We start from the raw sequence: 23926 nt of genomic DNA, 5'->3' as shown, positions 1-23926 counted from the left end.
AAAGGCCTTCAATAATGGATGAGGGCTTCGTGGGATGAGTTTTTGGTTTACGGCCACATTTAAGTCTTCATTAGACCCAATGTACTTCGCATTAAGTCACAATTAATCGCCATTCCATTGGAAACCGTCCAATTTCTTGTAGATTTGTACTTTGAAAGTTATAAAAAATTAATTTCAATCAACTAAGGACTGAATAACCGCAGTAGTAATTCTCTAATGTTACCTCATTATTACTCTGTAGATTCTATAGATTTTCTCTTACTTATGGATCTACAATATCAGCTTCTCAATGTGAGATCTCACGCATAAGCGCCCCCTTCCATGATAAAAATATATAATTTGTTTTTTGTTTTTTTGACTTTGAGCGCTGCCAAACTTGACTTCCGCTCCTTAATCTGATCAAAGACCCGTTTCACTGAATCAAATTATCATGTCCCGCATCAAGTTCTCAATACTGCATAATTATGGCACTTTTTACTTTCAACAGCTGTGCGTTGAACCTTCTTTCGCAATCCCTTTCCACCTTACCACTATGTGCAGACTCTCTTACAGCATATGAATATAGTAATGAATACATAAGCATATGCAGAAAAGAAAACGAAATCGTCTCAAGCCAATTTGTATTTATATGCTGCGCTGCAGTTGCCATTTCACATATATAAAATATGTACAATGTCCACATGATGGCTTCCTTTTCATCATCTGCTTCATAAGCCAAATGCACCTACATCCATACATATGTACGCCAGGTATCCATTATGTAGTAAATAACGTGACGTGCGAGTCTTCCAGATATAAGTATAATCTATTCTTTGTCTGCTGAGTTTTTTCCGCAACGCATCTACTCCATTTGACTTTCATTTCATGGCTTTAATACACATGCGGGCATCATATAATATTCCTATATCTGCTTGTATTCCCGAACCGGTTTTCAACTTGCGTATATACATTTACTCGTATATCTTTTATAATGCGTTCAATTCTGCCATCCTTATTTCGTTGTCCTTTTCATAAGACATTGAATGCGAAGAATTGCAGCATTGGCTTGACAGCCATCTTTTTCACTGAGAGTTAATAAAAACGACTGAATGAAGTATGTAAAGGTTGAAAAGGTAATTATTTAGTGCATAAGGGCTTTATATGCGATGTATGTATATGATATTTCACATGAAAAGACTTGACATGACTTTTGTGGCCACGCTAAAGAAACTTATTAAAAATTAAGGCCTGCGGAAATTTCTTTAATATAGTATATGTATATCTTTGCTTTCGTAATTGATATGGTATTTCCACTTCAAAATCAAGAAATCAATGAGCTACCACGTCTTGGTCTTCAATTTCGAGCCCAGAAAATATATTAAACATCTCTCCAGCAGACTCCGAGGAAACAATGACCTTTCAACGATTGATTTTCGCTGAGATTTCCAGCTGAAAGAGTTAAAATATCACTGTTTCTATTCAAGCATTAATATATAGATCTATATTGTCATATTTCGTTTAGCAGCACCACAGAGTTTCATTTCAGTTATTTAAAACTGTGCCAACATTTTGAGAATATAATGGTTCAATTAATATAATCCATATGCCTTTTCACACAGCCAAATAAATTGACGAATTAAAATATTGATTGAGAAACCAGTTTTTGTCCTTCACACTGCCTGCTACTCGATATCCGATCGGCTATTATACATTTTTGGTTTTGCTTTTCATAAGAAGTTGGTAATTTTCATCAGCTGATTTCTAGCTGATTTTTAGCAGCGACATTTTCCGTCCTGTAGCGTGAACAACAACTCTCAGACAAAGAACGTATATATAATTACAAATACGGCCTTTGTCAAAGAGTTGCATTTCCTTTTCAAATCGACTAAAATTCAATAAAAGTTAATGTAGATTTTTCTTTTGTATTGTAAATCGATCTTAATCAGTGTTTTAATCGAGTAGATGCTGGTTAATTGATCCATTAGCTGTTGTGTGAAAAGGCTATAAGCTCGGGCTATATTTGGAAAAAGTCTGTTAGCAGTAGTCTCGGTTTTTAAAGTCCTATCCTATCAGGAAATAATTATGTTTGGAATACTCGATAGTACTATAGCAGTTTGGTTTCAATGTCGTGTGATATATGATCTATTCGATCTATATTATGATTTATATTATGATTCATGATCTATTTGTCTAACTTGTTTTCAAACGTCATTCTAAGTATTTATCCGGAACTTTTTCTTGGAAACATTAAGGAAACTTGTATTTAGGGTTACAGGTTCTGAGGGTTATGAGTGTAAGAAAATCCAAGATTTAGTTTTCAGAAAATGAAATGATAGTTTTCAGCTGAGAACTGTTGATTAGTCAAGGACCGAAACATATTCAATTCTAACGTCCAGTCATCTTAACCAATTCATGAACAAAAATTTCATGGAAACACTTGTTTATATTAGATACACTAAACTCTTAATTATAAATTGAATTTGATTTAATGAAGGATTCCAATTTACAGTGCCTAAGTTTGTATCCTTTGATGTTCTGAAATAAAGAACGAGGCCACAACTGCACAGCGAACTCAGAACCTGATAAAACTAGAATATTTATGTGTTATTTAGAGTACAGTGGAACTTCCATAGATATCAAATTTCATACAAATTTCTTTCCATAACTCAAACTTCCTTAACTCGAAGTTCTCCATAAATCGAAATTTTGAATAGGCAGTAGATGTCAAATTTCATACAAATTTCTTTCTATAAATCGAACTTTTCGACCATGGCATAATACAAAAATTTAAAATTGTATTATACTGTCGAGGCAGATGAAAGGAGCCTCTCTATATCGTAAGGAGGCGAACAAAAAATATGATATTACACTTATGAATTGCATAAATCATATAACCAAGGCAGGAGTACAGACGGCAAGAGCCAAACAGTAGTAAACTGCAACGAATAAAATTACAGAATACATGTTTTAATGTATGTACATAAAATTTATGTGAAATAAATAAATCAAAATGTGTATAAATCTATATTTTACAGTTTTTTGAAAAATTTTAAGTTTTAATGAAAATTCTACAACTCGAAGTCTCTCTAACTCGAAGTTTTTTTGTGGATTATGGTGATTTTTGAATTTTTTTTTCATGAGATCACTGTTAGACAAAAAAAAAATAGTTGTATAGGTCAAATAATCGATGTATTTTTTTGGGTGGATGTGTCATTGAAGGCAATATCTTAGGTCCTCATAAATTCTTTCTACTTACGGTTGATTTTGTGAATGTCAAAGTAGTATATTTGGGATTAAATTCATCGTTCACATTTCACTAGCAAGTTTTGTGATCATTGTGCTGAGGCTGAAGATTATATTGAATACTTTTAATGTAGTGCTTGAAGGATGATTCTTATTTGAGACCTGATTTTTAGAAAATTTATTTTTTTCTTTTTGAAGAAAAACTACATTTTATGCTCTTTTGTCTCTAATTAAAATAATATTATAATTACTCAGATCCAATAGTCATATATTTTTGAACTAAGACCTTAACCTCAAAACTACAAAAGATTCGTTGAAAAAAGAAAATATGTTTAAAAACATATTCAAACTATTTTAATTAAAATGAGAATAGTGTTTTTAGGATAAGAAACTCATATAAAGAATATTACAAGATAAGATAGTGAAGGGAAATTCAACGAAGAATGCAAAAATGCATAAGACAACCTTAGATATAAAAAAGTATAGTTCAGAGACGAGCTCAAATCAACGCTTAATTATCCATAAGCTATAAATGGCAATTTAGAAGACTAAAGAAACAATAAAGCCCAAAAACAAAAAAATATTAATTTACTTTTCATCACTCACTTTCACTTTCAGATAACGACAACATTGGCGCTGCCACAATGTTAAATTGTTGTTAAATAACCAAAAGAACAACAACAACAACAATAATAACCAGATCGTAATAGTAAGCAACATGCAGATATAGTATGTACTAGCTGCAACAACAACAGCAACAATGGCAATATGTGCTTAACGGAAAAATGCCAATGTGAACGACGATGACAATAACAACAACAACAATAATATAGAAATAGTAATAACAAGAATAACTATAAAAGATAAAAAAAATAAAAAAATGATAACAACAACAATAAATAAAATAAGAAACAACAACAACCACAACAAAAATAATAACAACAACAATGCAAATCAGAATGACAAAAGCAATAAAAAAAAAAATAAAACAACAACAACAACGAAAAAGTAAGTACGGAAAACAATAAAAACTAACAGTGACAATAAAAATGGAATAACAACAACAAAATAATACCAACACGTGTTCGTAGTCAAAGCTGCAACGGAAGTTCGAACGCCTAAAAGTGAGCAGAAGTGGCAGGGGGCACGGCACGTAGAACAACTAACTGCTCGTGTTGCACCAGCAGTGGGGGCAAACAGCAACAGCAACAACAACAGCGACACCGACACCAACATCGAATTGGTAGAAACAAGTTTTTCAGCGCGTCGTGGTTAAGTGCAATAGCACTTGAAGCTAAAGACCCTACCCAAGTTGTACACATGCTTACTCACGTCTACTTACAAGTTGGCTGAAGAATTTCAAGCAGCAAAAAAAATATTTTTTTTATGCTTTTTATATACATATACATATATGTGTGTGTATGAGTCTACAGAAAGTCATACACAAAAGAGAAACGAAGAATTTCAAGTGGCTCGTTTGTGTCGAAGGAACATTGTTGGAAGCAGAACGAATAGCTAGAATTAGTGGAATAGCTGACAAATGACATGCGGACAGACCTGGCAAGCAGGGAGATAGAGAGAGAGAGGGAGGTAGAGCGCTGCATATATACATACGTGTGTCCACTACAACAATGAAATAGTCAAACAAAGCAAAAACAATTATCAGCACAACAACAACAATCACCACTAGAAGAGGCATTGCACTGCACTGCACTGAAAATCATGCTTCAGCTGTTCATGCTGCCTGCATTGCATTGTATGACGTGCGCATATGAGCGATTTGTTGCGCCGCCACATTCGTTGGCTGTGTTGGCGCACGCAACTCTCATGAGCGCGTCGAAATGTCCAAGCGTTTCAAGTTTGCGTTGCTGCGCATGCGCACTTGCAACTCAACAACCAATGAATGCCATGTTGCATTTAACATGCAGTGCAGCACAAAGATTTTCCACTTAAAACATTTACAGAATTAGAATCTAAAAATATTTGAGAGACATGAGCGTCAGCGCTTTACGGATACGTGTCCGCTTGAGGCAATGGCTGTCCAGCGCGATTCGCTATGCTGCACGGCTCAGCTTTTACATATATGTTTGTATATATTGTAGTTCTGTCTTCACCATTTGCCACTGACATTGTGTTCAATGTGGCAAGAGAGTGTCTGTACTAGTGCAGCTTGCTTGGGCCAACCTTTGTTTTTATGCATGCGGTACTTGGGGCCACTTTGACAAGACAAAGGCAAACAAAGACCGGATGGTCGCACCAAAGTTGGTTTTGGGCGCGCAATATTGGCTGTTAGACACAAATACAAGTAAATATGTCTGTAAAAATACTCAATAGTAAATGTGTACACTGCGCAGGCGTAGCAGTCAGTTAAAGCTACACTGGCTTCTAACATTGTATTTTGTGTGTGTTTACTGTATATGGTCATAAAAATGTCCGCTCGTTAAGTATTTAATTAGATAATAGAGTTCGTGGAAGTTTTCAATAATTTTCTTTTCTTTTTTTACTCTTTTTGTTGGTAATTTAGGTGCTGTAACTATGTTTGAGATATGTCTTCTATTACTTAAAGCGGCTCATTAAAAATTTTGTACTCTTCTTCTTCATCACTATTGTGTCTATAAGTAATGTGTCCGTCGGGTCTTAATTTACTAAATTATTATCTTTGCCATTGGAACACTCATAAACTCAATCAATCTAATCAATTAATTGAGCGTCGTATGAACCCTAAGGGTGCCGTTGAACGTTATGAGTTAAGACCTAAGTTTGAGTAAAAGATTCTCATAGAAAAAGAAACTAATTGGTAACTTATTCGCTTGGGTTAAAATTAGATATATTATTAGATATTTAAGCTTATGGCTTAGAATAGTATGGACGAAATTATGACGGAGAAAAAGAAATGAGAACTATGAAAAAACTATAACCTTTACCTTATAAGCTAACTATCTTAAATTCTACTCAATATATCATGAATCGAACTTAAAGACATCAACAGCAATCTTCGAACAACGCTCATTCCGATGTGGAACTGTGGTATAAAGATCGCTAGCGTCCATACTACAAACAGATCTCGTGATATCTTATAACATACTTCATAAAAACCCAGACATATATTTTGTCACTCACCAAAACTCTGGTCATCGCCATCGATTTGCCATTTTATTGGCAGTCACGTTGTACCATCAGTATCGTCAGTCTTTTTAATGATGCAGTCTGTTCGATTTGGTACTCTCTTATGCTTGATGAATCGAAGACAGCTATTGTTTGTATAAAAACAGGCTTTAAATGGCAATTCTTTTAGAAAAGTTTTCAAATTTATGATTTTCAATAGATATATTATAATTCGTTCTTTGATCGTAAAAAGAAAGATTCTGAAATTCGCGATTGAGAAATTAATCCAATAACTCATCATATATGATATATGAATTAATTCTATAAATTTTCTAGGCCTGTGCAACCGAAATAGTTTTGAAAGCTCAATATTTATAACTTTTAATTGGAAATAAATATATATACTGGGTTCAATCTGTTAAATTAGCTAAGACTAAGAGAATGCCATCAAGGAAATGACATTAATTCTCCCGATTAAATTTATTGCCTTAGTAACCTTTTCCTTCTTGATAGAAAAAGCTTCACTGGGTTGAATGGGTAATTGCATTAATTTGTTGTCAATTAAATGATAATTGTGTAATTAGTTAATGGTTCCATTATGTAGTTAATTGACCACAATTTCCTTTCATTGCAGAAATTCACCTATATCTATAAGCTTGTGTTTGAGCATCATTTTTGGTTCAAAGCACAAGTTTTTTAAGTTCATAGCAGTTTCAAAGAGGCCAATTAGGTGAGTCAATTAATATGGTGGTCAAAACAATTCAGAATTTCATTCGAGAAAATGACATTAATGCTTTCGATCAACATTTTTGCATTAGTAAAAATGCGTTTTCCTTCATTCATCGAACGAACTCCATTGTATTGAATGGGGACCGTTACATTTATACATTGTCAATTAAATGCTAATTGTGTAATTAGTTAATTGTTCTATTATGCAGTTAATTGAATGCATTAGATGTTAAATTGCTAAAATTAGGTTAATGCCCTGCGTTTGATTGAGAATGAGATAGGGATGAGCAAAGTTCCCCTCAAGTCTCATTTTTGTGCGAAAGCTTTTGTGAATCAGTCTTACAACTATTGCTTGCGCGAAGACAACCGGGCAGCAGGATACGGTATTTTGATAAGGTAAAACGAAGAATTAGTGACTTCTAGAACTTGGAATAAAAGAAATTCAAAATTGTGAATCATTAATTTCCAGGTATGAACTTAGTTCTTAGCGTGTCATGTCAATTCGGTACCATGGGAATCAGCAAAAGTCCATTATTTATCTTATTGTGGGAATGAGGTTATAACCGAACGTTTACTTATGTCCTATATAGATTATGTCAAGTCTAAATCATATACATATATTCTGCTCGGATGTGGAATGGAACATAAGTTCTCGAAAATAGACCTGTAAGTTCGAATAAAACATGACAAAGCGGGAACTTTACTTTTACTCAATATCGGTTTGGCATATGATGCTGAACTCTAACTCTAACTGACTGTAAATTGGTACTTCATTTATTGATTTCAGTTCAATATGAAAGAGGAAAAAGCGTATTAATACAAGAGACATACAACAGAAGAAGATTATTGCTGAAATAAAGAAAATACTATGAAATATACATATAAGTCAGGGCACTGAGCGCATTGCACTTGTAAAGAGTAGATTGAAATGCTTCAACGCCAACAAGTTATATTGACTACTTCAGCAGAAGACGTCAGCGTCCATTGACATGTGTACGGGCACAACCATTCGCCACTCATCCCAAGGCATGTGGCGCTGCGTTGGCTTATGCTCACTTGGCCTTCACTGCACAATTTTACACAATTCACAATTGTTGTTGTTGTTGTATTAAGAATTTTACAATTCATTGCACTGTTGCTGCATTTGTTTTTGTTATGCTTACGCTGTTATGGTTGCTGCTGTTGTTTTTGTTTTCATTTGTTGTTGTTTTTGTTTTCATTTGTTGTTGTTGTTGACTTAGTGCAATTGCGTAATTGTTTTACTTTATTATTGTACAATTTCTCGCTTCGCTATGCTGCAATGCAATTCAAGTAGTTACGGAATGAAGACAACAAGCGAATGGCAGTGAATGCAACAACAACAACAATAACAACAATACTATCAGTAATATAGAAAATAAGCAGCAACGGTCAATACATAAGCTTAAACTTGAGTGGGACTTAATGGTTCACTGGTTAAATTGCCAGCTATTGTTGCTGTACAGTAGTAGTATTATATAAGTGTTCCTATGATGTATGTATATGTGTGTGTTTGTAAATTGACCATTTGTATTCTGCTGTAACTACAGTTCTATTTCAGTTCTTATTTTCTTTTTCTTTTTCCTCTTCTTTGGAATTGCAGTGTGGTTAAGCTTTGCAACAAACTCTGCTGAACTTCGCTCCAACATCATTCCAACGCGTTCTCTCTCATTCTCTCGCTGTTTTTATGACCACCAAGCATGGTGACTACTATCTTGTTAGTTCAAAAGAAGGTATAAGGTTTCGTTGCAAGTGCATTTACTTTCAGCTTTTAAGGCTTTGAAGAAATAAGAATTGTTTTTCCTGCATTACTCTTCAGAACTATTTCTACTGGTTGAACTCTAATCGTTTAAATGTTTTCAACTGACTGAATTGAAGCATGAGTGTGAATGATATCTACTTTTTCGCGCTGGCTGTTGTTTTTTAGAAATAATTCATTGTATATAAAAATCTTCTTAATTGAGTTCAGTTTAGCAATATTACAGGCTCAGAATCTCATATAAGTTCACATTCCAATTCTATACCACTCCATGAATTCTATGGACGATTTCACGACCTCATGATGTAGTATCTTCTTTATATATTTCAAAGATCTTCTTGTGTTCAAGATCTTCTTTTTATACTCTCGCAACAAAAGTTGCTAAGAGAGTATTATAGTGTAGCTTGGTGGTGAAAATGAGTGAAATCGGTTTTGGAATTACCTCAGCTCTCATATACCACATATGGTGATTTTCGTTATTCTATTGGACTTTATATAAAATATTCGGTTGCACCCGAACTTAGCCTTTCCTTACTTGTTGGCTAATTAATACTCGGATAATGTATAATAAAGCTTCTCACAATATGTACTTCTTGAATTAATGTAGAAAACTGAATACCTTCGTTAGTACCTACACCTATAGTTTGACCTATAGCTTCATAACACTACTTGATTATCCTCTAAAAATAAAACTATCAATGTTTTATTGAATGTAATTTCACGAGTTTGTAGTCTACGCTAACTAGATATATTAAATTTTTATTGGCCTACAACTTTGCTTCCGCCGTTTTTTGTAAATTTAAGGCTTTTTTCACTTAGGACAGCCTCACCGTATGTATCCGAAAGCATTCGATGAGCCTCAGCCGCACTTTTCTTGGAATTAAAAAAGAAACATGACAAGATTTAGAATAGTCCAATAGTTTAAATATGCAGTAGAGATAAATTGTAGACAATATTGTGTAATTTTTCAATTGAAAACGACTCTAAAGAATAAATAATTCTTTTTAATTAAACACGATTTTCTTTAATCAATTTTCTTTTATAGTCTAAAGTCATATGTTCTACATTTCGAAATCCACCCTCAATGAGTATTTTTATCATTGCCTACTTTCCAATGACATAAAGACTCATAGCAAAAAAATTGTATTGCCTGCCCTAAATGATTGTTGTTACATACTTACATACAAAAAATTTTCAATGAAGAACCATAAATTGAAACAATTACGTTTAATTAATACTTAGCAAGGGCTATGCAGCTGACGTTGCTGTTTGTTTCAATAAACTTTTGATTGAAAAAAAGTTCAGAATTTTTAATGGAAAAATAAATGAAATGAAGTTGAGTTTTAAGTGCTCATTTAAAGTTTGAAGCTTACGATGGGAAGTGAGGAGATCGAAACTTACTTAAAACCAAATATAACTGAAGCAAGCCTATACTAGTGGCATACTATGTATAGAAAATACAGTATACTCTCGAAAAGTAAATCGGAGTATACTGAGTATACTCTCGATTTCGGAGTATACCGAAATCGAGAGTATACTCTCGAAAAGTAAATCGGAGTATACTGTAATACAGTCAAGTGCAAAATAATATGAACACCGCGATGTTTTCAAAAATCAATCGGGCTGATTTTATTCTAAATAATCATATACTAGATTTAAGGGCAAAAGTCTAACAAATTCAACAAAATTCTGAAGACTACATTTAAGTATCATTATTTTATCACATTGCGCTTTCATTATATGCTATTCCAATCCTAAGTAAGAAATAACCTCCATTATTCAATAATTTTTTTTTTCTCAACTTGAGAAAAGAGTAATTCTCGATTTAAGTTGAAACCTGATACTTTCAATATTCGATAGGGCTAAGATTATTCTGTGACAATTTTAATAGTTTTTTGAAATTTCTCTATATTCGTTTAAAGAACTGGATATCTTATTCATTATATGAAAATTGTCACCCATTCCTCCCGAAGGATTTGCTTTAGTAAATTTTTGATGTAATGCAGTGTTTTCGAATACGTCTATCCAAATGTTTGATTGGTTTAAGATCTGGAGATTGAGGTCATTTTTTTATCCAACTATTTCCTCACATTTTCAGATCAATTTCTGAAATTGAAACGTTGATGAGTATTGGAACACCTTAAACCTATTGCTATTTAATTTTCGCTTATATTCTGACAAATACCTATTATTTAAGGGGCTATACCAGTGTGACGATTTCACAAATTCAATCTTTTACCTAAAAAACGAATTTTTTTCATAACTACGCCATTTTGTTAATGTTTTATATATTTTAAAAATCTTAGGTCATTGTATAGGAAATACCTTCAATTTTAATAACCTTTTTGAATTTTTTTGTTTCATCTATCAGCAGTTGGGGATTTTTTTTGGCACCTCCCAAGACAGCACATAACTCCGTTCCATTTTTCATGAGTTACCCTGGTATAGCCCCTTAAGGGATATTTATATTTGATTATGATTTTTTTTACTTTTACCTTACATTTTCACTAGCTTCGGCAGCTATGCCAACAAGTTCTACTACTACTTGTATATACAACAAGTACATATTATGTATTGTCACAATGGGATTATGAAAAGTTTTAATATTTTGTAGTAACACCTGTATGCGACAGGTTTCAACAAAAGTTTTGTCCTTAAATTGGCTATGACACAGACAATGTACTTGTAGAAACATACAAACAAATATTTATATAAACTACCGTTATTGTACATAGGTATATAAAACAATTTTAGTTTAAATATTAATATAAAGCTTGAAGTGCAGGACTTTGGAATTTGTTGTTGTTTTAGCTGCATTTGAAGAAGTTTTAATAGATTTGAAATGAATTTTGTTTAAATAAACGAAATATTATTGAATTTGATTTAATAAAAATATTCTGCGAATATAATGTTCTATTAGGATACAGATTAAAGAAATATTTATGTCTCCTTTATCTTTCTTTTCCAACCTTCACTATTCTGTGAAGGTTGACAAGGGATCAACTCTAAGGCTCAACCCGCAGCGGATTAGTCAAAAACGTCTTTGACTAATAAGACACAAAACATGCGTTTTTGTCTCGTCTTGTTCGACGTGGGTTGTCACATATCCCAGTCAAATAATTATATGTGCATTTCTGCTTTTGTTTATATTTCTTATTCATTGTTATTTTTTGGATTTCGGCAAATGTGGAATAAAAGGTTGATATGTTACCGTTACTTTGCAATGAAAATTTGTTCATACATTTCTCGTTCGTTGTACAGTTACGTTAAGAATGTACTTACGAATTGGGTATTGCATAGTAAATATTTATATGTGCAAAATCAGTTTAGCGGATCTTTCTTACTGATAGTGTCGCAGCAAAAACTTTTTTTGCTAAAATTTGTTTTCAAAATTATTGTAGGTGCATTAACTTAATGAATTATTAAGAATTTCAATACATTTATTTAACTTTAAGCCTAAAATGCCTCGTGGTACTAGTTTATCAGCCGAGGAACAAGTAATAATCATAGGAATGCATGAAAGCGGTTCCAAAATGGCTCTAGACCAAAGCGACATCGGAACTGTGTCTCAAAATTTCTTAAAAACCCCACTAATTATGGTATAGTGCGACGCAGCGGACGAAAAACAACACTGATGAGCGGTGCGAAAGGATGATTCGACGGCTAGTAGTTGCGGGCTTGATAAGCAGCGATCAAATATGGACCTAGTTAAGACAGAAAATCACAATAAATATAATTTTTCCAATTATACGTAAAAATCTGTTTTTGAAAAACACCTCCATGGCACCTAAGCCAACGCTAAAGAAAGACACAATAAAGCACATTTTAGGTTTGCAAATAAATACCAATTCTGTGTCGATGAATGATAGAATACAGTCTTTAGTGACGAAAAAAAAAATAAATTTTGTCGGCCCAGGTCATTGCAAGAAATATTGGAGAGATTCGCATCAGGAACGACGGTCCTACTACAAGCGATGTTTTGGAAGCGGTACCTTGATTTCATTGGCTGCATTTTGCTGTTGTGGAAAGCTATCTACATGTTTTATATTCACTCAAATGAATGCTAATATCAATGTAGATCTTTTGGACAGCGAGTTAATAAAATTTGCTGGCAATATTTATGGCATATAACTGGACATATCGAAAGGATAACGCTTCAATCCACACGAAGAACATCTTTAACGACCGCAAAATTCCGGTATTACAATGTGCAGCATTGAGTTCAAACCTAAATCCTATTGAGGATCTCTGGAGGAACCTCTCTGCTCATGTTTTCCAAAACGGAAAGCAATTTGAGACAGTACGTCACCTTAAATTAGCCATAAAGCAATAATTTGCCAATATTTACATAACTATTCTACAGTCAATAGTTAATTCTCTGAATAAGCGGCTTAATTTAGTTTTAAAATATAAGGACAATTCCACTGACTATTAAAATAAACATTTCTTTCAGTTAAACCCAAATGTATAGGCTTTACTGGTGAAAATTTTAAAATGCATATATAAATATTTACTATTAGCATAAACTTCAATTCTGTTTTATAGTTTAAAAAATATTTTGAAATTTGTTAATTTTTTATTTTTTATATCGTATACATTAATAATAACAAACCTGGATACTCAGAAATATTTTGCAATTTTGTAATCTTTAATTTTTTTGCAAAAAGTTCATGCACATATAATTATTTGACTGAGGTATGAAGCTATAGAATGCTGTCGTATCAAACAAGAAAATACGTCGTGATCTATCTATCAACATTACCTCATTACTTCTCTCTTATCTAATCCAAACGAAACTAACCCCAATTTATCGATTCTAATTGGTGCATAAGAAAATATATGATCTCAATAAGTGTCTAAAAGAGAGGTTAGCAAGTTTTGAATCAAAAATTTGTTTTTTTACGATTTCAATGCGGTAGCTTTATACAAATTATTTTGAAGTCCTCCAGCAACTGCAAATACTTAGTCATGTCCGTGATTTCTGAAACTGAGCGCAAAACTACAGTGCAGATGAAGGAAAGGAGAATAAGTTAAAGTGATAATCTTCTACCAAAATTTATTTAACGGCTGACATTGTCGCTGTGGTGTCATTTATCAGCAGATAAGAATATTTTCTCAGCAACAGCTGCTCGGCACATTTTGACCACATAAAATGTACGCTCAAAAAGATGAAGAACAATAGAAAAGTGATTTCAAAATATTATGAAATTTTTCACTTTAAAACTCACAGACACTCGGGGGTGTGGTGTAATTAAGCGGCTTTGTTTAATACACAAAATAATGAAAAAAAAAAATGAAATTGCGAAACAGCTGCTGGCTTAATATTACGAATAAGGAAAAGATACAACAATAAAAAAACATAACAAAAACCAAAAAAAAAATCGGCCAGTAGGTAAAACCAGCTTCGACTTTTGATTGAGACGACAATAAACCAGTTCAAACACAAAACAAAAAAAAAAACACAGCGAAGAGCAATAAGTGATTTCAAAAGATTATAATAAAAGAATTGCGAATTCGAAATTCACAGTGAACCTAGCCAAAATAGTTAAAGACACATTAAAGCGAAAAGCCGCAAACAGAGCGTAGCCGAATGAGGTAAATAAAATGAATTCGCGAATTTGCAAAAATTTTATGGGTTCACGGGCAGACAAAGAACAAAAAAGAACAAAAAAACACTTAAAAAAAAATACTAAAACAACAACAAAAACCAACTCATAGTTTCACACGGAAACACAAAGTGACTAAAGCGTATAATAATTGGGTTTAACTCTACAGTCGCATAAGAAAGCTGCGATAAACGAGCTCGATAAATATATATGTAGCTGTAGTTGTGCGATTTTTTGCGCTGATAATATGTACTAGATATATATGTAATACTTATGTAAAAGTATGCAAAACTTATACATAAAAGTTCTTTCACAATTTGCGGCAAACTCCGCTGAGTCCAGTCATACTACGCTTGCCCAAGTCATCGTGTGCGTTATGCGTCATATGTAGTTAATTATTAGCAAAGAGTCCACGCTTTGACGGGGTTAATACGCCGCGAAAGGTGATTAAGAAAATGTTTGACTTAAAGCAGGTGCTTGCCCCCCGTGTGGTTTGGTTTATTGTATTTTTTGATTTTTAGAAAATACGAAATCATTAACTCACTTGGTTGGTTGGTCTGTCGGCACTTTTACTTGAAATTAATCACTCTTTTGGTGTGCATGAATCTGTGCGAGCATGCAAAATCATCTTTGCCATGGATAATGTTTGAATATTGTACCATTGATAGGCTGTTGTGCGAGTTTTTCTTCTAATAAAGCTAAATTGCTTTTTTCATAGTGTATATTCGAAAGTTCTTAGTTTTGAAACTTGATATTTTTTAAATTTTAACCAAAAAAGTATGAACGAGTCTACTTATGACAGATAACGTCGAAATGCATTTCTGTGCCTAAAAAGATTATCATAAAAATCCATAAAGTGTCTGGAAGTTACCTAAACTTGTAGAACGTTTTAGTAAATGTCCGAGCTATCAGTTATATATAGCGTCATCTACTGGTCATCGGTGTTTTGAACTTTTCTGGAGGCATAGGCTTTATTTTAGTATACTTAACATATAGAATCTCTTAATGTCTGTAAAAAGATACCATTCACATTATGCTAAGTTAATAATAGGTGCGCATATCGGTTTCTATCGTCTTCGAAATCTCTAATCCCTTTCTATCTCCTTATGACTGTCCCTCAAATTTCGTCAAAAAATCTCGATTCTTTGATGTTGTTCTGATAAAGTGCTTTGTTAGTTTCTGAGTCCCTCGTTGTTTAAAACAGTTTTTAAACTCGAAAACAATTTTTTAAACCATTTCTTCACTCAAATCTTTCGAAAGGGTTCTTTCTCTTAATATTTTCTTGAATTAACTGAATTTTAATTAAAAAATTAATTTTACTTATTTTGTGATACTATTTGTTTTTGTTGCAATTTTTTATTATACAAGTTTACCAAACAAAAAAAGAGTCGGCATCGTTATCGGCCAAAAATAATCAATCGGTCGGACGCTATTGCTATTCACTAAGAAGTTCAGCCTTGTCTTCGATTACTCTACAAAGACCTGTCTGTATCCTGTAGACTTGTATGTCAGTATCGAATATAGTAAGATCTTTTCTCTTAGCTCAATTGTTTATACGATCACCAGTTGGATTATGAATCCTTTCCATCTATTAATCAGTTATCTAGTGCAATCAAGTCCCACTAGTCACCGAACAACGTTTTCATAGGTTACTGTTATTGATTTATTTGGTCATTAGATCTTGTATAGCTAAGAAGCTTGCACATATTCCAAAAAGTGAAATTTAGGCAAGGACCCAAGCTTTTAAGTTCTTCGGGTTCTGTTTTTTATCATTTCAGTCAATTTCTTGGACTATGTGAAACTCATTGGCAGAGTGCAACACCCTGTTTACAACTAGTTCTTTCGAATTTTGAATGAATTATTACTCGTATTAATATTTTATCAAAAAACTTGAAATAGTTTTATAAAATTGATGCAATAGCTTTTTTATAGTCCATGTTCCTCTTGCGCAAAAATTTATTGTATACTTTGCATATTTATTGAAGAAATCTTTTGTGCCCCAACCAAGGCAAGGCCAATTAATTTGCATATTTCGTGCAAATTACAGTTAGACTGCCAAAGCTTCACTAATGAGTGACTAAAAGTGCCATTTTTGGTGTGGCCTTATGAAAGTGTTTGGGTGTTAAGTTGGTCAGTCGACGACTCGCAAGTGATGACAACTGTCTGCTAGATTTTGCAGCTAAACTATACAGTTACGACCTTGGATAAGTGGAAACAAATTTAGAATAGTTTAAGTCGACTTAAGTTAATGAGGAAATTTTTAGTTATACTGATCAACTTAATTGAGATTCGGCGTTGTGTTTTTCTGAAGAAAATATCTTGGCATCGAAGGGCTTAAATTGTGATAAATTAATGTTTAAATATTATTCTAAATTTTAGGTAGCAATGAAAAACCCAACTCAGCTTATGTCGACTTAAGCTATTTTAAGAGATTGCCACAGATTTATAAAAGCTTATAAAATCATAAATTTATTTAATTTTTGTATTTTTCATAGTATTATGCGGCAATATAAATAAATAATTGTCTCTCTTTCTCTCTTTCAATTATAGATTTAACACACACGAGTCTATATACATATATATTTCATATATATATATCTGCCACTGTAAACTATTTTGAAAGCGCGCAAAATTCTATTAAAATAATTAAATAAATTAATGAGAGTGAATGCAATTTAATTGAAATCAATTTGCAGCGCAGTGATTTAGTGATTGCTAAAAATATATATAATAATTGAGAGTGTGTGAAATCGCCTAAATCGTGTCTTCCGTAAAGCAAAAAATAATAAATTAAATTCTCGCATATTGCTAAATTATTAAATTAATTTGTGTGCTTTTGGTATTTGTTCGTTCGTTCGTTTAGTGCGTTTGGTGTCGTTTCTTGTATGAGTTCGCGTAATTCGAGTAGTAGTAACGGCTTTTTATGGCACATCGGGCATTCATTGCACAAGCGTAGCGAGAAGAAAATGAAAACAATTTCATGATACTACAAGTGGTCTGAATCAGTGATATTAAACTATTTGAGAATGCCGTCAACACCGTACGATTTGGTGCAGGATGATCAGGATCTGCGTGTGCCGCTGCATGCCGAACAGGCTTTCTTCCATGGCATCACATTTCAAGCTAAGGTGAGTGGAACAGCCTTTTCTATAATAATATTTTTTGTACATTCTACCTACATATATAATATATTCGCGGATTACGTAACGTAAATATCGATTTTTTTCGACATAACCTCAGTCTATAATCGAAAATTGTATATTAAACGGCGCTGTAGATCCAATTTTTCAAAAATTTGTACGAATGTTTTTTGGGTCTACAAAATTTCTATGTATTCTGGAACCTTATTTTGATCCAACGTGATAAAGCTGCAGCTTCAATTGTTGTTCGAGTTGTAGCAATATACAAAACTCCTTAAATAATTACTAAGAATGGAGCTAAGAAACTTTCCAGAAAATGAACTCTTTCGGAAAAAATAGTTCACCCTTTCCTGCAACCAAATACCATAGCTTTATTTGTTTAAAAAATGTGATATATTTCAAGGAGATCTATTTCAAGGATCGCCACTTTTTTTAAAAGAAAACTTGGAAAATTATAATTTTATGGGGTTATATACATTCAGTTAGGAGGTCGAAAAAAAGGCATTTTTCAAAAAATTTATATTTGGTTTATTGATTTGAAACTTGGCAGGTATATTATGACAACCTTAAACTATATTCACATATTTTTTATTGCCAAAAATAATTATCGGGAACGTTGATATTGCCAATTTTGCAGAGGTCCGCAAAAAAAGGCCTCTTGCGGTGAGCACGATATCTTTGGACTGGATCATCTAAAATGCAAAAATCAACTAAATTTCATTAATATAATAAATAACGTAGTGATTGATCGAAGGAATTAGCAAAAAAAAAAAATTTCACAAAATGGCGGCTACTCAAAGCAAAATATTCGATTTTCGACCAAAATTCGGGACTTTAATTGTTTATAAAGAATAAAAAGATTTTCATGGGATGGGGAAATCCTTCGATTAATTACTAAAAAATATAGTTAAGAAGCTTGTGTAAAAATTTCAGACCGATCGGTGCAGCAGTTTCTGAGAAATCTTGCTCACCGACTTTAAAAACACCGTTTCGAGATAAACGAAAGTTTTGAAAGCACTTTACATGTCGGCGCGCCTTCACTAATGTGTCTATAACTTCGAAAATATTTGTCGGATCGGGTGAAATTTTGTGTGTGTATACCCAGATATTTATATATTAAGAAAACTCAAAAAAAATCGATGATTTGAAAATCCTAACTGTATATAACCCCTTAATGGAGTATATTTATCATTCGAAAGAAAATTTTTTGGCATTTATTTTTTAAAGATTATCTATTTCAAATGTTGGCCACTACTACGTGTCAGATGGTCCATCCGTTGAGTCCAATTTTCGGTGACTCATTTAAGCATTTCGACTGGTAACTGGCGAATGACACGACCAAGGCTTGAAACAAAGCGGGATTGTCCGCATGGATTTAGACTTTACAGGAAAAAGTCTTACGATGTGATATCACACGATCTTGGTATCCAATCGACCTACCCAAAAAGAGAAATTGTGTGCTCACCCAAGTGTTCTCCAAATACATTCATTGTTTGATGCGATGTGTGGGAAGTGGCTCCGTCTTGTTGAAACCAAATGTCGCCGAGATCACGAACTTTAATTTCAGGCATCAAATAGTTTATTATCATGGCGCTACAACGGTCGCCATTAACGGTTACGTTCTCACCGGTATCATTTTTGAAGAAATATGGACCGATGGTTCCACCGGGCCACAAATCACACCAAACTGTTGTTTTGGATGCAATGGCAATTCTTGAATCTCTTCAGATCGCGCTTCTCCCAAATACAGCAATTTTGCTTGCTTCCATACCCATTGAGCCAGAAATGGGCCTCATCGCTGAACAAGATTTGGCTCGAAATCGTCGGATCTTCTTGGATCTTTTCAAGAGCCCATAGGGCGAAGCGATGTCACTTGAGAATGTGGAGTGGCCTCAGTTCCTGCATTAGATGTATTCTGTACGCTTTTCATTCAAGATCTCGACGTAAAACGCGCCAAGTACCATACGTCAGTTCGATTTGCTGCGAACGGCATCGAATGGACGCTCATCGGTCTTCGTCGTTCGAATATTGTTCAAAACTGAATGCTAGGTCTCAAGAAAGGACCATAAGTTGTTTTGGTAATAAAGTTGAACGATTTGTAAACGTTTTCCGGGCGTAAGTCTTTCCATGTTGAAATGCCAAACAATACTGAATAAAAATAGCATAACAGCTTGATATGACTTACGCGTGATCTGTCAAAAAAAGTTGATTGAAAACAATACCTCTACTTGGATCGCCAGATATAAAGACGATTTTGAATAAATTTCCAAAAGGGTGCTAAAAAATCCCAGGTATAATCAGGTATAACCTCGTTCAACTATAAATGTTCTTAATTATACCAGTCTTTATAGTTTATACCAGTTGCTTGTTCGATACTCTACTCTTCCAAGTTTGGCGTATTGAAGACTGTTATTGATATTCATATATATTGGAATCAAAGTGAAAAATTTTGAGTAAATGTGGCAACACTGACAATCGCAAAAATTCCCAATTTAGCATAATGCTTCCTACTAAGAATTATAAGTACCGTTATACGCCAAAATTGTCAGTTGAAACCACAAGGAAGTCCGTTAGTGGTTGTGTCATTAATTGCTTGCAACATGTGTCTGCAACATTCAACACAAAATAAACCGAAATTCCTCTGCTGTACTCAATAATTGTTTATGTGCTTTTTAATTATATAATTCGTAATACTACCAAATTGATATTGTCACTCGGTTAAGCGTTAACCAAAAAGTAGTTCAGTGTGTTGCCCAATAAATAAATTGAAATTTTAATTGCTGGCAATTAAAAATTTATGTAAACTAATAACCCATTGTAACCCATACAAACATATATGTGAATGTATGTGTGTGTGTGTGTGTAGTGACTACATTTATGACCATTCGAAATGCAAAGTAATTGCGCAATTAATTTGCTTTAGTCACATGCAGATGCAAATGAATAAGAATATAAGAATTTCCTATATTACATTAAGCTAAGATCATACTCATATACATGTATGTATCTAACTGTGCCTTTGACCATTAGCTATGCACTTACTTACATATATTCTCCGATTTGTTTTCTAATTACAAATTCTTACGAAATTTAAATAAGAATTGTTAGTAAAATGATTTTTGTATTTGATGTTGTTTTGGTTTTTCAATTTGCTTTAGCTTACTTCCAGCAACAACTAAGCACATTCATTCAAGGTGTGATGATGCAGCTTTTTGGTATTCGGGTTATTGTAATTGAATGTTATTTGGAAAATCCGTCGACTATTTTATTATTTATTCGGCTATAACCGGCTAAACGGTTGCAACGCCAATCACATACATACATTTTGCATTGATTGTATTGAATGGCAATAATATTTGAAGAATTTCGATTAGTATATTTTTCAATCGCTTTTGGCTTAAATAAATAATTAATTGCTGTTTTACATGCACAAATGTTTCCGTTTTACAACCGCATCAAATTTTCGAAAATTCGTAAATATTCGACAAGCTATCGAATTGGGTTGTGTTGTTGTGTTCTTGTTTTTTGGAGAAACAAAATTGGATTCATGAATGGAATCTGAGTATTTCGTATTTAAGAATTGCAATTTTCAATAACACAATTCAAATAGTAGGTCAAAGGTATAGTCAGGGTATAGACGGTTCAATTGCTGTTTATTTTAGAAAGTAAAAGTAACCCATTGAAATTCGATTGAAAGGTACTTCTCGCCCCGGAAATTCTTAGAATAAAATGTTGTCATGTTTTCAAAGCTTCCAAAACATAGTCGCTTTGGACCAAGAATTTACTCTCATACCAAATTTATAAGATTAATCTACTAAAGCATTACTTTAGGACCTCTGCATTTTAATTTTTACGGTTTAGACCAATTAGTAAAGATCGTCTACACTGTCATGTTGAATTCTTGAAGGCAAGATTTTTGATCTCGAAAAATACCGAGTTTTAGACATCTTGTTTCTGCACATTCTGATAGGTTATAGTTTGTGTTATTTATAGGTGGAGGAAGACTCTTTCTATTTTTAATTTTTCAAATTTAAATTCACTAATTTATACAGAATTTATGGAAAAGTTGTTTATCCTTCTGGCTTCACTAAACAGAAATTGACACCCCTAATTATAGAGGGTGTTGTTTTCGATTTGCATTTCTTTGGGAATGAAAATCATTGGTCACGATGGATGGTCCAATAATCTTGCCAGAACCGTTATGTAAGAGCTCGCATTATTTTATTTTTGAATTTTTGGTCTGCTTTTGTTGTTTTAGTATATCAAATATTTGTATGCCGTACTGAATCATAGGGTCGTGACCAGTTATAAAGGGGTTTTTAGTAAGAGCAATATAAAAGTTTTTTTTTAATAAAACAAAAAGGTTTGTGATATCAGTGAAATTCTTTATTCCTGTGAAAGTACTTTCGATACCATAATGTATGGAACTCGATTTCTTTTGCATGGCCACCAGGAGCACGCTTACAGTTGTCCATACACCGAACCCCATTTTCGACGGTTCTCAAGCATAAATCGGCCGTTATTGCTGCAATTTCACGTTCGATATTCGCACAAAGTTCATCAATCGTCGCTGGGTAGATCATGGATTTGACGTAGCCCCACAGGAAGGAGTCTAACGGCGTCAAATTGCACGACTGAGGCGACCAGTTGACTGGGCCATTTCATGAGATATCCAGTACACCAAACTTGGTCTTCAATAAATCGATTGTGACAACCGCCGTGTGGCTTGTGGCGCCGTCCTATTGGAACCACATATTGTCCAAGTCCATATCATCCAATTCGGACCAAAAATATGCGGTTATCATTGAGCGGTAGCAATTCCCATTCACAGTAACGTGTTGGTCTTGATCTTCACGGAAGAAGTACGGCCCAATGACGCCGTTGTGCCACAAACCGTATCGAATCGTAATTTTTTCGGGGCAATGGTGACTCATGGAGTACGTGTGGATTGCTGTCTGATCAATAACGTATATTTTGCTCATTGACGAAGCCATTCAGCCAGAAATGAGCCGACCATAAATTGGACGTAGCGCTCTTAAAGTTGAATTTCGGTATTATATTTTAATAATTTCAACTCGTTATTGGATCTTATATCTTTTCAAGATAAAATGGCAAACCTTACTGAAGAGAAATGTCAAAGGAGCGGCAAACATTACGTCCTTTGCTGTCCCTATCGTATCCCAGGTCGTTACTTTTGTAGCTAACCCTTTAGCCAAGGGCTTAATTATTAGAATTGGGGTTATAGTACCTATCGAAGAACTTCAAAAGAGTGATACATTTTCTGAGGTTAATTGTCATTGATCTTACTTAAATATAGCTTAATATCAAATCTGACTAAACTTAAACAATCTAAATCTAATCTCACATTTTCCTAACCTCAATAAACCTAACCTCACAAGATAAGCTTGATTTCTTCTCTTCAATACCCAAATGAAATTAAAATGCCTATGTCTAATACATCGGAACTTAAATACTCAACTTATAGATAAACAGTAAATAAAATGTATATACGGGTATACATATGTATATGTTTGTATTCATTCTGAAAAGTGAGATCCACACAGCTGACTAAGCAAAGTTCAGCTGTCTGTCTGCTTATGAAGTGCGCGTATATAGATACAACAAAAAGAACAAAAATATACAACAATGATTTTGCAATTAAATATTTACACGCTATCAGCCAGCAATTGATTCAACAAACAAATACTCGCAATGAATACTATATCTGGGTAGGTATGTATGTGGGTGTGTGGGTCTAAATATCATTAAAGTGTCTCAATTTCGTTTATTTTGCTCACAAGTTTGTGTTGCAATTGAGAAATTAAGCATTTGTAGGAATTCCATTTACATACTAACCTTAAAAATGTCTTGCAATGCCTAGAGGTTGGCATTTTTGTATTGCTTTTGGTGCCACAAATGAATCATGCGACTAGGGAATGGAAATTGAGCATACACAGAGCACTTAAGACAACAAAAACACGAATATATACAAACATATCAAATTCAAATTACAAACCAATATCAAATCACATGCATTGTCGAGCAACAATAACAACAGCAACAACAGCAACAATCTAGCAATATTCTTAATTGGTCAGTTGAGCAAATAAATTGAGTGCCAATAAAAATTTCTAATTCATGCAACAGCCAGAAAATGGATATGTCGAAACACAGATAAATATTTTTTTACTTGTAATCTAACTGTATGCTGATATTGACTGGTAATTCTAAAGATTTTAAATATTTTTATTTCTTCTACCTACAAGCAAAGCTATGAGGAAGCATGTTGCAAGCCACTGCTGGCTCTTGCGAAATATTTTTGTCAGAAAAATAATAGAAGTTTATAC

The 23926-nt window shown here is 33.4% G+C and overlaps 1 protein-coding gene across 3 annotated transcripts in view; it reads left to right on the top strand.

The window, feature by feature from the left end:
- LOC105211010 (capon-like protein) overlaps positions 1–23926 on the top strand; it is a 301508-nt gene that overhangs the window by 11515 nt on the left and 266067 nt on the right. For 2 of the 3 annotated variants that reach the window (XM_054229557.1, XM_054229555.1), the window contains exon 2: positions 16990–17567. In XM_054229557.1, the coding sequence (XP_054085532.1) occupies positions 17466–17567 (102 nt within the window). In that variant the 5' untranslated portion in view covers positions 16990–17465. Of the gene's footprint in view, positions 1–6961; positions 7058–16989; positions 17568–23926 lie in introns of all 3 variants that reach the window. The other variant, XM_054229556.1, reaches the window with a different exon arrangement.

Source organism: Zeugodacus cucurbitae, chromosome 4 (assembly GCF_028554725.1).
Source record: "Zeugodacus cucurbitae isolate PBARC_wt_2022May chromosome 4, idZeuCucr1.2, whole genome shotgun sequence".
In the NCBI taxonomy this organism is placed as follows: domain Eukaryota; kingdom Metazoa; phylum Arthropoda; class Insecta; order Diptera; family Tephritidae; genus Zeugodacus; species Zeugodacus cucurbitae.
The sequence above is the reverse complement of the archived record's forward strand: the minus strand, read 5'-3'. Positions and strand labels throughout refer to the sequence as shown.